At 39.9% G+C, this 16,285-nt stretch overlaps 2 protein-coding genes and 1 long non-coding RNA gene across 12 annotated transcripts in view; 2 read left to right on the top strand and 1 right to left on the bottom strand.

The window, feature by feature from the left end:
* Nucleotides 1-591: 591 nt before the first annotated feature.
* The window catches only part of LOC105355678 (uncharacterized), a 35,843-nt gene continuing 20,149 nt past the window's right edge, over nt 592-16,285 (top strand). The window contains exon 1 of the mRNA XM_078930517.1: nt 592-664. The gene's annotated coding sequence lies outside the window, so the exon portion shown is untranslated. The remainder of the gene's footprint in view (nt 665-16,285) is intronic.
* LOC110016412 (uncharacterized) lies at nt 2,405-3,357 on the bottom strand. Its single transcript, XR_002291712.3, has 3 exons — nt 3,313-3,357; nt 2,619-2,699; nt 2,405-2,540 (listed from the first exon to the last, which is right to left on the bottom strand). It is a non-coding gene; the product is annotated as an uncharacterized LOC110016412 (long non-coding RNA).
* Nucleotides 10,104-15,284, top strand: LOC144983622 (uncharacterized). Of its 10 annotated transcripts, XR_013647349.1 has the most exons (7): nt 10,293-10,684; nt 11,382-11,463; nt 11,665-11,747; nt 12,049-12,125; nt 12,471-12,582; nt 14,159-14,422; nt 14,848-15,284. XR_013647349.1 is itself a non-coding variant. In XM_078930521.1 (6 exons), exons 1-4 carry the CDS (start codon nt 10,646-10,648, stop codon nt 14,162-14,164), a joined length of 249 nt encoding a protein of 82 aa, XP_078786647.1. In that variant the 5' UTR covers nt 10,104-10,645; the 3' UTR covers nt 14,165-14,186; nt 14,303-14,422; nt 14,848-15,284. The 10 variants fall into 10 exon arrangements, 3 of the variants coding, with proteins under 3 accessions (XP_078786647.1, XP_078786646.1, XP_078786645.1); XM_078930521.1 differs by lacking the exons at nt 11,382-11,463; nt 11,665-11,747 and having other exon boundaries at nt 10,104-10,684; nt 12,034-12,125; nt 14,159-14,186; nt 14,303-14,422; XR_013647348.1 differs by having other exon boundaries at nt 10,296-11,463; nt 12,034-12,125.

The raw sequence follows: 16,285 nt of genomic DNA, 5'->3' as shown, positions 1-16,285 counted from the left end.
CTCATCTCTATCATGTGTGAATGTATGAATGGGTCTCCCTCTGTAAAGCGTTTTGGGCCTTCAGAGAAGGTAGTAAATCACTAATCACTAAATGAGCTGGGCTGAAAGTGAGCTGGTACAGCCCAGACTCCTATTTTTGCTCAGATTTTCTGCAAAGCTTTAAATGGCAGAAGAACAAAACCCTCTCAGCTGTCGCCCTCTCTGCCCGTGACTGCCTTTTGCTCCAGATCAAACTATAAATCAAATTGACTACATATTTCAATGTGTGGTGCTGCCTTGCATCCTCACAGAAAGTTCAGATCAGGTCTACACACGAGGAGGGTGGCGGAGAGGAAGTTCCTGCTTTATTCTCCAGCTCATGGTTCCTGTTTAGATGAACACCGGTAACAAGTCTGGGAAAACATTTTTTCTGATCTGAACTACACTGGGCGAAGTCATGGAAGGAAAGACGTTTTTGGAAAGTTCATTTGATTCAGTGTCTCCGGTTCTTATCAAAGTTTGGAACGGTAGTAGTAGAGTCCTGCTTCCTGTAAACCATGTGACCACAGCAGTTAATCCCCCCACCCCCTCCCTCACAGAGCGCCCCTTTAAAGCAGTGGGGAGGCAGAGAGTCCAGCAGCTCTGTTCAGGACTGTAAGAATGACACAGCAAGAATTTCTATAGGGTAAGAAAGGAGAGGATTCCTCTAATTCCTGCAGTCAAACTGAGTCTGGAAAAGTGATCTGAGGTCAGTCAGTCATTCTGACTTTAGTATGTCTATGCTTGAAGGGTAACTGTAACTGAAACCGGTCAGCATGCATGGCTATGGTGTCAAATTAGCGCCTAAAGTATTGCGCATCAAAACAGTGAAACCGTGCATCAAAACCTCAAATCTGCGAATCAAAATGCATAAATTGAGAACCAAAACCCACAATTTGCAACCAAAAGCTATAACCCAAAGCACAATCCTATTTCTCAGCTGTCGATTTGTTTTCTCGCCTTTCTGAAATCCTGTTTTTGAGTTGCACTTTTATTTTGAAATCATCTTTTTGAGTTGCGCTTTTATTTTTTGCGGTTTTGATTCTAAAACCTGTCGACACGTAAAAACAACGACATGTCAGTCAAGGGGAGGAGAGGCGGGACATCCCTGATATCCAGAAGCTCATTGGCTGCCGAATAACACCGAGTCTTACGTCAACAGACCAGTTTAGAATGTGCCGGTAAGTTTTTCATGTTTTTCATATCTTTTACTATATTAAACGATCAAACTTGAACTTTATTTAACCAGAGGACGCCAGCCCATTCAGATGAGGAGCTCCAGCAGTAGCTGCTAGTGAAAAAAGATGTTAGAAAGTTAGATGTTGCATGACAAACTATCACCATTGTTCTCCCGTGTTAGCATGCTAGCTAGCTCAATGCTAGCGGGGTTTCCAGCTCTTTTCATGACTTTTATGGATTAAACAAAGCCCATTTTTTACCACAGTGTCAGAATCGGTCATGTAAACCTGGGAATAATTGCCCGTGAATTGTCACTAGGGTTAATCAAATCGTTTTTTAAGAAGTACATTCATGTATAATTTATAAGGTTTCTCAATATTTCTCAATATTGTTGTAAGAAAGTGACACCTTTCCTAGTTTGGGATCAAGTTCATCCCGATTTAAAAAAAAAAAAAAAAATTATGATTCAGAAACACATCATTTATCTGAGGTACCAGAACAAATTTCCCACGTGTGGGATCAATAAAGTTTTTCTGATTCTGAACTGTAATCCCAGACCATTTTATTCTCAACCTTAAAGATTGCATGTTCACACAGGAAGTTAACTCTCACAATATGCAGCTACTGAGTATCATTTAAGGTATATATATGTATATATTCTCATTTTAACTTTCTTAAATACATTTTTCTTTGTGTGCAGGATGCTGTGGATATTGGACGACAGACTAACTTAAACCAGGCAGAGCAGGAAACTGTTGGAGTTGTTGTTCCCTCTGTGGCTTGTCCTCTCTCCTCTCAGACCTGTTCAACCCTTGTGGGACAATGGAAAACCATGACCAAGACATTAACATTTATGTACTGATCTATGCATGTTATCTCAGCAGGATGTAACAAAAACTAACAATATGAACAGATCTCATCTGTCTCACAAAATACTGCCCCCCTTAAGAAAATAAATGGCTAATAATCACCACTGGTATTTTGTAAAGCTTCATTTTTAATGTTTGACCATTAAATGTCTTTTGTACAAAAGACTGATGGTTTTGCAAATATCTTTGAAACAGAGTCAAGTGTATTAGATTGTGTGAAATTCTGAACCACAATTCAGAGAAATTAAAATAACTGTTTTTAAAACTCCTCAAAAGACTTGAGGTGGAAAAGTCACTGTTTTTGTGCAGGCACTGAGAAATGGGAAGCAGACAGTGTACCTGGGCATGTTGTCAATGCAATCATGGTCAAAATGGACAACTATTTTAAATGCTTCTCTTTCAGTTAACAGGAGATGTCTGTGAGCCTGCTGGACAGCCTTTGCATCACACCAGGGACGTCTTTGGGGCCTGCATCTGGAAAGAAACAAAAACAGCAAAGTTAATTAACCAAAAAAAGAAGAGAAAAATTAAGATTAAAATTGTTTTCATTACCTTAAAGAAGTTGTAGACATCCACGTCATAGCTGCCTCAGTATTCCTGCCTTTTTTTGTTATGGCATGCATAACAACGGCCCTTATAGAAAACAGACATACAGGAATAGTCCATTTTAAAACCAGCACCTAATTTAAAAGAAACTAATAATTCTAATGATGTCTAATACTGGAATAATTTTAAGGGGAATAAAGCACGTTTTTGCTGGTCTGCTACAATTTACTCTGCTCTGATTCACTCATACCAGAATTCTGCCGGTCTGCATAGGGCAGACGCATACATTTTGTAAATATGGCACAGCAATATGTTGCTCTGTTCAATAATTCCCTCTGTCTGTAAACCCTGAAAAACATTGAGAAACCTTATAGGTTATAAACTATTTGATTAATTCACGGGCAATTATTCCCAGGTTTACATGACCGATTCTGACACTGTGGTAAAAAATGGGCTTTGTTTAATCCGTAAAAGTCATGAAAAGAGCTGGAAACCCCGCTAGCATTGAGCTAGCTAGCATGCTAACACGGGAGAACAATGGTGATAGTTTGTCATGCAACATTTAACTTTCTAACATCTTTTTTCACTAGCAGCTACTGCTGGAGCTCCTCATCTGAATGGGCTGGCGTCCTCTGGTTAAATAAAGTACAACTTTGATCGTTTAATATAGTAAAAGATATGAAAAACATGAAAAACTTACCGGCACATTCTAAACTGGTCTGTTGACGGAAGACTCGGTGTTATTCGGCAGCCAATGAGCTTCTGGATATCAGGGATGTCCCGCCTCTCTTCGCCTTGACTGACATGTCGTTGTTTTTACGTGTCGACAGGTTTTAGAATCAAAACCGCAAAAAATAAAAGCGCAACTCAAAAAATAAAAGCGCAACTCAAAAAGATAATTTCAAAATAAAAGTGCAACTCAAAAACAAGATTTCAGAAAGGCGAGAAAACAAATCGGCAGCTGAGAAATAGGATTGTGCTTTGGGTTATAGCTTTTGGTTGCAAATTGTGGGTTTTGGTTCTCAGTTTATGCATTTTGATCCGCAGATTTGAGGTTTTGATGCACGGTTTTACTGTTTTGATGCGCAATACTTTAGGCGCTGATTTGACACCATACACGTCCTTCTTACAAACAAAAATATTATAGGTGGAGTTTAGTGATTTCTCAGTGAATCTGTATTAGACAGAAAGGCAGTCGTGTAGGAATTTACCACTTATTTCTCAGGAATAAAAGTGGTTCCTTTCCTGGCAAGGGGAGACAAGTAATCAGAAACTGGCTGTTTTTTTCACAAGGAGAATTCATTTATGAGTTCAGAGCTACTTTAAATAACGGTCAGATTTTGCAGTGGGGGTTATTTGCACTTCTGGATGTCATCACACTTCCTCTTGTGGATTTACAATACATCCTTTTACGCCATTAAGCTTTGAAAACTACTGTATAAACAAAACAGGATAAAGCATTTCAGGAAATAAAAACTGGCTAAAACAATACAAAGAAACACAGAAGTATAACAAGTACCTACCAGATGTCAAGAAAAGAGTGTCTTTGGGTCTGAGGTACTGCATTTGCAGCTCGTTCTTCCAGATTGAACTCTTCATTTAATTGCTGCAAATATCGTGAGCAAGAGATAACATTCTTGTGAGATTAATCATATTTGTCAGAACCTACTTCAGACAAATATCATAGAACTTTCTCTGGAAACAAAAATCAAATCACCTGTATTAAAAATTTCACAACCCATGAATAACAACAAAAATTATATCCTATCAAGTCGCCCTTACAGTTCATTTCAAGTCATTTTCAGTTCATTATAGGCAGAACGTCTTAAGGAGATTACTTGCTCACTCAATAAAAAGGATTCAATAACATTCTGCTGATAGAGGCGTCTGAGATAAAAACAGGGACTGAACAGAAAAACTTGTTGCTGCAGCTTTGGATGAAGTCTTTGTGATCAGAGGCCTTCACACCTCTAAAAGCTGTAGAGAACGTCTGTCTTACAATTATTGTTCTTTCATTCTTTGGGGCTTGCACCCTCCAGTTCTCAACAAAACTGTCGTTTTAAGAACTAGGGTCTCTGTTCACCTGCAGATGAACTTTGGTGTGGTTCACTTCAAGAAATACACAGAGGGACTTTCCACAGGCCAAAGGGAGGAATTGATGTAAAGTGTGTTTGCATGGAGGAAAAGATGTCAGTCCACTCATTTGTGGTAGTTCTCAATTGCTCTGGTTATAATTCTGTCTAGCGCTTACATAGGGATTGATCCCATTCATGCAGTTTTATTTGCTTTAGAAGACTTTTCTTGGATTGGACTTATCTTCTGTTTTCAGGTTTTGTGTTTTTTTTCCCATCAGTTACAGTCATACAAAATTTGTTGTTTATCACTTTTTGGCGCATCCTGTCAGGGGTCGCCACAGTGAATAAGCTCTCACTGATGGTGGTTTGGCAGAGAATTTGTTAATTATCTTCTGTTTATTTAGTCACTCATCATTCATTCATCTTCTTTACTGTTTTATCCCTTTCGGGGTCACGGGGCTGCCTGAGCCTATCCCGGCCACTTGGGCTTAGGCAGGGGATGCCCTGGACTGGTCGCCAGTCTGTCGCAGGGTAGAATATCTTCGGTCGCCAGTCTGTCGCAGGGTAGAATATCTTCAATCACACTTCCATTCGCTCTCACACTCACACCTATGGACAATTTAGAGTTGCCAATCAACCTATGAAGCATGTTTTTTGGACGGTGGGAGGAAGCGGGAGATCCCGGAGAGAACCCACACATACACGGGGAGAACATGCAAACTCCACACAGAAAGGTCCCCCATTGATGTTCTGTTTTTCATGTCCGCCAGCCGGGACTTGAACCGGGGGCCTTCTTGCTGTGAGGCAAGAGCGCTAACCACTGCGCCACCGTGCAGCCCTAGTCAAAATCAAAATACCTGTGACAGGAGTTCATTAGAAATTCTCCTCTAAATTGTAGGTGGGACCATTGGAACAACCACACTCCCACTTCCCATCACCCATACGTGTATGGGTGATGGGAAGTGGGAGTGTGGTTAGCCTCATATACCCAACCTAACATTACTGGTTCAACTAAAGTGGTGAACAATACTGGAGCTATCAGAATGGAGCAGAGCAGGAAGCTTGTGCCCCACCCAGCGTAGTTTTAAATACATACAGCTTTTACAAAAAAAATCTTTTTTAAACTTTATTTTTTGTCCACTCCTGATTCACAACAGCTTGAATAAGGACATTATCATAAATGCAATAGCAATCTTAATTCTCTTCATATATGTCCTCCATCCTCAGAAAAATGCCACAAGAACATGTTAAAAACACCCAAAACTCCATTTTCATTGGAGTAGGTCTTAAAGACGTTTTCAGTTCACCATTGTTAAGTCATTTGTCATCAGTTTTTGTTGTCTATTTAGCAAATCCAAAATCACAATTCCTGAGACTATATATATAAAAAAAAAACAAGCTTGAAAAAAACAGAGACTTTAGTGGATCACAGCACCTAAAAACAACATTCAGGTCTGTGTGCTTCATTTAAAGTCTGAACAGCCAAATAACAGGAAGTAGAAAAGTGTCTAGTCTCACTCATCCTCTTACTGTGCCTGCAGCTACAGGTTTCCCCAGCAGACATTGATGCAGAGGTTAAACTCTAAGGTTGCAGGTTCAGCTCCTGCTTTACCTGTCCATGTGTTGGGCAAAACTCTGAATCCTACATTGCTCATGGCTAGTGCCTGCATCAAGCTAGTGGCTTGATGAAGGCGAAGCTGCAGCGAGACTGAAGGAGAACAGGAAGTTGGAGTTTAATTTAGTTTTAAAATGCCTTCCCCCTTTAGTATGATCTGTGTTATTCTATCTTTCATATTGATTTAATGTTTTGTAATGTATGTAGCCTTTCTTTAATCAATAGGTATTTGAAATTATTTTAATTGATCACTCAACTACAAAAACCATCAGGACACATTTCCCATAATGCATTGTTCTGTAGTCATTTGGCGGCTTGCAGTCAGTGCAGTATTACATTTCCAGCTGCGTTCCCTCAGGTTGGGGTCTTGCTCCCACCCCTTTCTGGTGATATTTTTGTGATGATTGACAGGTGATGCTGGAGCAAAAAGATATGACACACACCAGGTGATCTGCACAGCATTTCGTCCACCTGGGTGATCTCAAACAACGTGCATTAACCCAGGGTTACCAAGTCGAGCGTATTTACGCTAACTCATATCCGGTCTTTTGGAACCGACATACCCAGAGTAAGCGAGTTCAGGCAGATTTCAGCCAAAGTTCAGGGTTAAAGTCAGGCTAGTTTAAACATGCTTCCTGGAATACCCCCCAGGACCAGTTCATATGCACGCTGTAAGTGAACCTGAACCAAATGGTACCAGTGTCCATTTCATCTTCAGATGGTCTTGGACTGCTTGTTTCATCTAGGCCAGTTTGCAGCAGCGTATTCACACTTTAACACCTGATTTAAACTGATGTGGAAAAAAAGTCTGGTCTGTTTTAGGCAAACCAAATAAAGTAAGTTTGAATAAACCCTCATACACCTTCTTTTAGGTTCATAGTGGTTCAACGGATCAAGGATGATCTGTGATCACTAGCCACACGTGTACTGCGGATCACACCAATTCTAAAATGGCCTGTTTAGGCCTTTCATTTGTTTGTAAGTGTGGCTCTGAAGGGTCAGTGCCTCACCACCACAACCTTCAGCGCACATCACTGCTCTAAACATTCTCAGTGTCTTCCATGCATTGGAATAAAATACACACAGACATCGCTCCATGTAGCGATCAGGCTGAAAACATTTGGTGGCAGCTCTTCCCACACGCGGCTGGAGCGTCGAGCTCATGAACACATTTTTGGACAGGCGCTGAGCTACGGCAAGCAAAAAGTATCATGCCAAAAAAAGTGGCGAAAAGAACTGAGCTCTGGCCATCAAAGACACGTTTTATGCTCAAGCAGCATTTCTACACAGTGATGGTGAGGCGGTTGACGCCGGTGCCGGGCAGTAACCCCCAAGCTGGAGGAGCGCCTACAGCAGATCCCTGGAGAGACCTTAGACCTCTCAGAAAAGCGCAGTGCTAGGAACAGCTAAGATACTGTGCAGGACCCTCAAGCTCCCAGGACCCGAGCTTGGGTGAAAAAACCAGCCACGGACGGTTAGAAGGACGTTTTAACACCCCCCCCCCCACACACACACACACACATACTCACACAGAAACATTTATACTATATGACTAAATGTATTCCTTTGTCCGTCCACAGCTTACATCTGAGCATAGAGGTCACAAGCTTCCAGCTTTATGTGTGACCCAAGATTGTGCTTTCCATGAATGCACGTGGGTGCACAAAGCCCACCCCCTCCTCAAAATGCAGCCAATAGCAGCCGGCAGCTGTCAGAGGAAGAGCTGCGCTTAACCAAAGAAGATCCAGGATCTGGGGAGTAGCTCAGGCATTACTGCTGTGAGTAACTGCGCTAAGTTACAGCTACATTGACACGTGGAATTTTGGCTTTCATGTAGGTTTTCAAAGTAAGACATAAAGTTAGATTTGTCGCAGCTCTGGTTGGTTTTAATGTTTAAACAGCGTTTGAATGTCGTGCAGTATGTAAACAATGGCATATACAGATGAGGAAGTGAGGGAACAAATAACTAGAACCCAGTTGCAAAGAGAAATTAGGCTTTGACTCGGGAACGCACTAAGAATTATTTAACACAAAGACAACACTAAGAGTATCAAGAAAAAAACAAAAACTTCTCACAAGAGGGGAAAAACTGCAGTCCTAAATAACAATCAAAGGCAGAGAAAAAAAAATTCAAATTCCAAGCAGACCTCAGTGTCGGCAAAGCAGGATGGCTTAGGATGAATGAGCGAAAAACCAACACTGAGGACTAAGAGGCTGAAACTTAATGACCCACTGTGTGTTTTTTTAAATGTGTGTTTTTAATAGGGGTGTGTATTGGCAAGAGTCTGGCGATATGACACGTATTCCGATATTTTACAAGAACATTCTGTTTCTTTTTTTAAAAAGTAGAACTTAGAAACAACTCAATATAACTACGTTTAACTATGTTTACATAAGTCTTTTATTGTGATAAAATTTTAAAATTCCGTTTATTTAATGATCACAATGCTTAGCACTGCAACTGTTTCTTAACAAGTTGCTTTAACCCAAGCAAATTCCTAGTGCTTTTATTTTGGTAACTTAAAATATTTAAAGTGAACAGTCAACATTGTCTGTTTTCCACAACAAAATATTTTCTAGTGTAACAAAAAAAATAGAATGAAATTGTGATTAAGGAAATAAAGTGCTGTTTATTTTCAACATTGCTTAACGTAGCTTCTCCAGTGCTTTTCACGGGTCCGAAGCCTGAATGGTGCATCAAAAAGAAAGGAAAAAAACACTAATTCTTTCCAGGAACAATAAAGTCTCATGATGAGGCAGCAAGACAGGATGAAGGAAAGTTGCTTTAATGGGGTTAAGATGATTTTTTTACGTGACAGTCTGCACTGCCGCGTTGCAGCCACGCTGTCTCACACACGGAAGTAAACATGTATTTCACCGGTCATTGACGTGATGTTGGCCTTTTTTCAAAGTGTGACATCACTCTGATCCATCAGGTCGGTAAACTAGAATCTATTGCTGTGCGTTTCTGCAAAAACTTTGGCCTTTTTGCTGATGGCATTTTGCCTGTTGCTACGTGCATTAGTCACTGTGAAGCTGCACTGCTTCACTCATTCTTATCTGAGCTGCTAAAAAGCCCTGGAATCTGTGTTTTTAACATACTGGCAGTAACATGGCACAGAGTTTCGGTTTAGTATCCATTCTCAGTAAAAACTAAGTTGTTCATATCTCATAACAACTAAACAAGTTGCTTCACTGAGATATTCTAAGAGGCTCCGTGTGCTCTGCTGCCAACTAGCGGTCGGAAGTTGAAGTAGAAAACAAGAGTCAGACGCTAATAAATTAATTAATAAAATGTCGTCCTGACTGATTCGATACAAATATCGCAAAATGAACTGTCCCGATATATCGGCAAAATGATTTTTTCCAACACCCCAAGTTTTTTACAGGTTTTTGCAGCCTTTTTCCCTTGATGGAGGACATGTTTAAAGAAAGTTACGAGCTATTTAGACACATATTTAACACTCAAAGACATTGCACCTGTGATTGTTGCAGAATTATATTTTGCTACATGGACCAATTAATACCTTGTGCAAATAATTGTGAGACAGAGGTCAGTGGTAAGGTAAGAGAATGTGTGCTGGGCGGATAGATGTTGGCATTAATGTCAGTTGGTTAAAACTGTCTTTAAACTATTGAAATCATATGAGTTTAAAAGGAGAATATGTTGACTACTGCTTTATAAAGAGTGAGCTACAATACTGATCATTTATGACTTATTTGTGTATGTAAACAGTTGGCAGTAATGTATGGAGTTAATTCAGTCTCAATAATCAGAAATGCACACAACCGGTTTTACAAATGCACACGCTCCGATTCACAAATGTCATTTTATGCAAACGTGAAAAATAAATTCGGAAATACACACCCTGTGTTTCACAAACACACAGATTGTGTTTCACACATGCACACTAAATGTTTTACAAATGCACAATAAGTGTTTCTCACAAATGTGCACACTGTGTTTCACAAAAACATTTTAGAAATTCACAATAAATGTATCAAAAATGCACAGTAAGTGCTTCACAAACATGATTTTTAGGTACACATGTGATGTGAACTCACAGATCATTCGAACTGCAGACTGTGCATTCAAAATCCCGTTCTCGTTTGTGAATCTCCCCGTGTGTGTGAGAGATTTTTCTACGGTGAATATTGAGACTCATCTGACGGAGCGGGTCAACTAATGTCACCATTGGCTAGTGAATCTGTCAATCAAACTCATCGGCAAAGCAGGCGGGTTCGCTTTTAACCAATCGAATGGCCCCTTACACTCCTCACTTTCAAAGTGACGAGGGAGGGAGCTGTTCAGCACAGCAGTTGAAAGGACGCGGGCGGCAAACATGGCGGAGAGGTCTTCTGAACGGGATCAGTCTCAGCCCGTAAGTAATGCATTTATTTGATCATTCCCTCGTTGTACGTCCTGTAATGTTATTGAATACTAAGTTGAAGCGTTCTCCTTAGCCAAGTGACATGTGTGAATGCTTTATGAACACTGCAGCCGAGTCGTTTGCAGAGTACCCCCACCGCAAATTAGCTTAGCTTTGTTTTGCTTAGCCTGTGCAAGTTGTGGCTGCCTGTGAGTGTGAGTGAAGTTCAGCTAGCGTCTATAGCCAATGATCTGTAGGTTCTTAACATGATTCAGATAGAACTAAGGGGAAAAGCATGCCGGGTTTACAGCAGCAAAGAAAGTTTAATAAAAAGTATTGATTTGGAGACGGCGATTTGTTTAAACACTGATGCTATGCTATGCTAACTAGCTAGTTGTTCCATGTGCTGCCTTTATGTAAACGCGATCCGGGTTAAAGTTAGACACAGCATTTTCACAACCCAGACTTTAAGACGGGGTGGACTGTGCAACAAAGTTAATTCATATGACATTCATGAAAACGGCATTTTTTAAATATAACATACATGAATCCACTGTTGAATGAAAGAAGCCTCATTAAGTTTCTAACGTTAGAACCCGTATTGTGCTGAAAAGCCCTGTGAGATTGTGTCAGAGTGACAGCCACTAAAATCCCCGTATCTTTACTTCCAATGACGTAATGACAAGAATCCCAAACATTATGTTTTTAGGCTGTTTTGTAGTCGATAAGTAGTCACAGAAAGGGTGGATGGGAGAAATCAGCTGTCAACAGTGATTAGAGTAGAAGTTACTGTAAGTATTACACACAGGCTTCCTGTGATCAGTGTCTTGTCTCTGATTTTTTTTAAAGCTGTTCTTTACTACAAGCTCAAGTAATCATAGCAAGAGTGTTTTAAAAAAATTCCCCTTTCATATATTTGAAAATTATGTAATTTAAGATCAGACAGCTAAATGATCTAATCCATGTTTGTTGTGTTTTTATTTATTCTCTAGGAATTACTGAAGCGTGACAGCGTGACAATCTTTTGTTCCTCGTGCCATCAGGCAATACAACTCTCTGGCAGGGCATCTTACAAGTAATTTCTTTTAATTTTACCCACTGATTTTCCAATTATTTACCTTTTTTTATCAATCTTTTTATTTTGTGATATTTCTATTTGTAATGCATGTGTGTTTATGTGTTTTTTTAAGATGGCCATTTTAAAAAAAATTCCTCAGGGATTATTAAATACCCTTCTATTCTATTCTATTTCATATTTTATCATCCTATTGTATTACTGTTTTACCTGTCAATTGGGAATTTAGCATTTTTGCCGCCGTAAACATCTGTCAGTTGAAAGTATTTGTACTTGTATTCCATAGATCCTGTACCTGAAGATAGCAGACAACAACTGTGCAGACACCCACTTGGCCTTCTTCAGTGACGCTGTGAACGTTTATGGCTTTCCTCTGAGGTATTCATGTCATTCATAAAGAAATATTTTATTCACATATCAGGCAGTATAAGTACTTGGTTATTTGTACAAAAATAAAATTACTTTTTTTAGACTCCTCTCCATAAACAAAGGCAACTCTAAAACTCTTTCCCCTCATGAATAACATTTTACCCCCCCTTAACAGTCTCTCTCACCTCATTTTTTCCCCAGTGATACATGTAACCCACTCCTGCAATTTTTTAACCTAGAAATTCTACTTATTGGCATCATACATAAGAACATTACATTTTAAACCGATGTGTACCGTATTGGCGATGCATTTGTAATTATGTGTTTGAGACATGATTTTCATGTTATTGTCAGGGTGAGAGGAGATCACGGAGGAGAAAATGTGGGCATAGCCGAGTTAATGCTCACAGTACGTAGAACTGACACAAACGGCTTCATTGTGGGAAAAGTGTACACACAATCAACGGTGAGTTGAACCTAGTTTTAGAAGCTTTAATATATACACAGGGCTCCAGACTGCGTCCATTTGGTCGCATTTTGCGACCAAAATTTGAGAGTGTGCGACTGAATTTTACATCCAGTCGCACATGTGCTACCAGTAAATTTGCCTCCTCCACCCTCCGTATTTTTTATACATTAAACATGAAAGGAGCACGTCAAGGATCGATGAAATGAGAGATGAAATCATCAATGAGACGCGAGCACACACACGCACGCAGGCAGACACACACACTCACGCGAATACTCATGAGACTGAAGCACACGCGAGCGCACGCGAGCACACGCGAGCACACGCGAGCACACACTCGCGTTTCATTGAGTGATGCCTGAGGCGGCCAATGCGTCTGAGAAGAATAGGGAAAGTCACTGCAAGTGGCTAAAATATGTGGAGGGGCGGGGCCTAGAGATAATCGAGCGCACGTAAACATCCGTGGGAAGGAAACGGAGACAAATATCATCACAACCTGATATGTGCGTCTGAGCTATGAGCAAGTGAACTATTGATTCGTTCTTCCGACCTGCAGCTAGTGTACTAGTGACAGAGTCTACAGCAGGGGTCTCAAACTCGCATGAAGTCGAAGCTGCAGCGAGACTGAAAGAGACCAGGAATTAGGAGTTGTCCTTAACATTCAATTTCGTTTTAATATGCCTCTCCCCCTAAGTATGAGCTGTGATATTACATCTTTTATGATTATTTTAATGTTTTGTAATGGATGTAGCCTTTTTTTAATCAGTTGGTATTTTAAATTATTTTAATTGATCAGTGAACTACAAAAAACCCATCAGGACGCATGTCCCATAATGCATTGTTTTGTAGTCTGTAGGGCAGCTTTTAGTCAGTTCAATACTAAATTTCCAGCTGCGTTCGCTCTGATTGGTGTCTTGCTCTCACCCCTTTCTGGTGATATTTTTGTTTTGATTGACAGGTGATGTTAGAGCAAAAACAAAAATATACGTCACACACCAGGTGATCTGTGCAGCGTTACGTCCATCTGGGTGATCTCAAACACGCTTATTGTGCATCTTGGCTAAACCTATTTGGTGTCACCAACATGAATTTCCATCCTCTAATATTTACATACATTTAAGTATTGTTTGAAACTGTGAAATTACGAAAGGTTACTACGGTAATCACTTGTTACTAAAAACTTTTTTTATTCTAAATGTATGGTATTTTTTTTACTATTTTTACTTAGTTGTACTGTCGTGACAGCGATGGTGATGTCAGTTTACCTTCATGTTACATCTTCAAAAGTGCAGAATAAAATATGTCACTGAATTAGAAACAGCACATTGTAATTTCTGCATCTATTATTAAAGTATTTATTTGTAATACAGTGGAAATTAGTAGATTTGGTTAGAATGTTGATTTACGGTATGCGCCCCTAAATTTTCTGGTTGTGCCCCTAAAATTTTCAGTTAGGGGCCACTATGCTCCTAGTGAAAAAAGTTAGTCTGGAGCCCTGATACATAAAAGTGAATGATGTATTAAAAATAAATCTGACAATATAATATTTCTTTTTGCTTTTTTCCAAATACAGGATTGAGCCCCTCTGGTGTGATGTCTTCGTGAGTGTTACTGGTTTATATTACAACATCCTGCACTCTCCTGAGGACCAAGACTTGCTCAATATCAGTCACATCACGTATTCTGCTGCCATTACATTTTTCTACCACGCATTCAGGCCAGTTTGGATGTCTTTAGTGACGCGTGGGACAGCCATCCAATCAGGACGGAGCAAAGCATGACACCAAATCAGCTGTGGCAGTTGGGCTTGACCCAGAACCCTGTTTCTGATCCCCGGGTAAATGCTTTATTTAATCTCACTGTACTGGACAACTGATTTGTGTGCAGTTTGACTAAAGTGGAAAGTATCAAGAAGAGTATCATGAAATCATAATGACTACAGTGAATTTTCATCGAAAATGAATGAAAAGGATTATTGTTGTGTGGTGCAAACAATTTCCCTAAATTGTTTGTTTGTAGGAAGAATAGCACATCTGCAAGTTCAAAATGCATCACAATGCATGGCCTTATGAGCCATCAGATGTACTAATGTCACTACTTTGTTAAGGTTCACTTATTTGCAAATTATAAACAGTTATGGAGATATGAGGTCTGCCTGCCAGCAACAATATAAGTTATTATTAGTCGGTCACTGTTCCTACATAATCTAAAACACAAAAAAAACAGTGCTGTTCATAAACAGTATCTTTTTTTTTTTGTCAGGGTATGCTGGTTCCAGAGATTGAATGGGAGGAGAGTGGATCCATGGCTGAACCTCATCCTGGGATCAATGTCCCGGTATGGGACAGTCCTCTTTTGGGTCCACAAATGTTGGAACTGCAAGACGACATCAATCCATTGTGGAATTCAGACCGTTTGGGAGTGGACCTATATATTTACTGTCCAGTGTGTTTAGAACTTAATTTAGGCGACATAATTTCATACAGAAGAAGAGAGACTGAGGGGAGTAAGACAAAGTTCAAATCAATACTGCTGTATTGTTCAAGGGACTTCATTGTATGTAAGGAAGTTATGAAAATTAGTTCCAGTTTAAATAAAATTCAAATCAGTAGAGATCCCACATTTGCTTAAATTTTGATGTTTTAATCTGTCCATGTTTTCATTGAATTTTACTCTGCAATAAAGGGTGAATGTTTGCACTTTGTTGTTCTATGACCATCTTTTGTTGTGTAGTATTTAACCAGTTATAAAACCCAGAGAGATGAGGATCTCTTTTGCAAGGGTGACCTGGCCAAGAGGTGTATATGTATATGGTTACAATATAAAATCAATGACATTTGAGTTATTAAAAAAATAAAATTAAGGTCAAGCAAAGTGACTTCGGGCTGAGCAGGGGAGGTGTATTGGGTATCTGTGATTGACAGTGAGATGAACTTGAGGTAATGTAGTCCCACTGCGTGGTACGGAGCAAAGTGATGCCAGTTTCTCCACAAAACCTGTGGAAGTTGAAGATTTTTCTCCTCCACCTTCATATGATCAAAACCGTGTCTGAGTGTTGAAATGACGCTAGCATGAAAGCTAAGAGAATAACGTACAAACAATCCCGAGTGAAACATTCATTTTAAATCTAATGACCAGTACAGAGTTCGATGGATTCAATGTCAACTGCATTCAACCACTGTTGCCTTGCTTCCAGGTCCACTGAAAAGTTGCACAAGCCAGTAATTTTTGACAACCGAAGGCAATAAACCGACAAGCCATGCTAAGGCTAACACGCTAACGACCGACTGGTCCAGAATCAAAAAAGGGCGGGGCTTTTGCCACCCGCAGAAAGCGTAGAGAAAGTGTAAGGGGCCATTCGATTGGCTAAAAGCGAACCCGCCTGCTTTGCCGATGAGTTTGATTGACAGATTCACTAGCCAATGGTGAGATTAGTCGACCCGCTCCGTCAGATGAGTCTCAATATTCACCGTAGAAAAATCTCTCACACACACGGGGAGATTCACAAATGAGAACGGGATTTTGAATGCACATTCTGCAATTCGAATGATCTGTGAGTTCACATCACATGTGTACCTAAAAATCATGTTTGTGAAGCACTTACTGTGCATTTTTGATACATTTATTGTGAATTTCTAAAATGTTTTTTGTGAAACACAGTGTGCACATTTGTGAGAAACACTTATTGTGCATTTGTAAA

This window comes from Oryzias latipes, chromosome 14 (assembly GCF_053564925.1).
Source record: "Oryzias latipes strain Hd-rR chromosome 14, Olatipes_Hd-rR_3.1".
NCBI classification, from domain to species: Eukaryota; Metazoa; Chordata; class Actinopteri; order Beloniformes; family Adrianichthyidae; genus Oryzias; species Oryzias latipes.
This window is presented reverse-complemented; position numbering and strand designations above follow the sequence as displayed.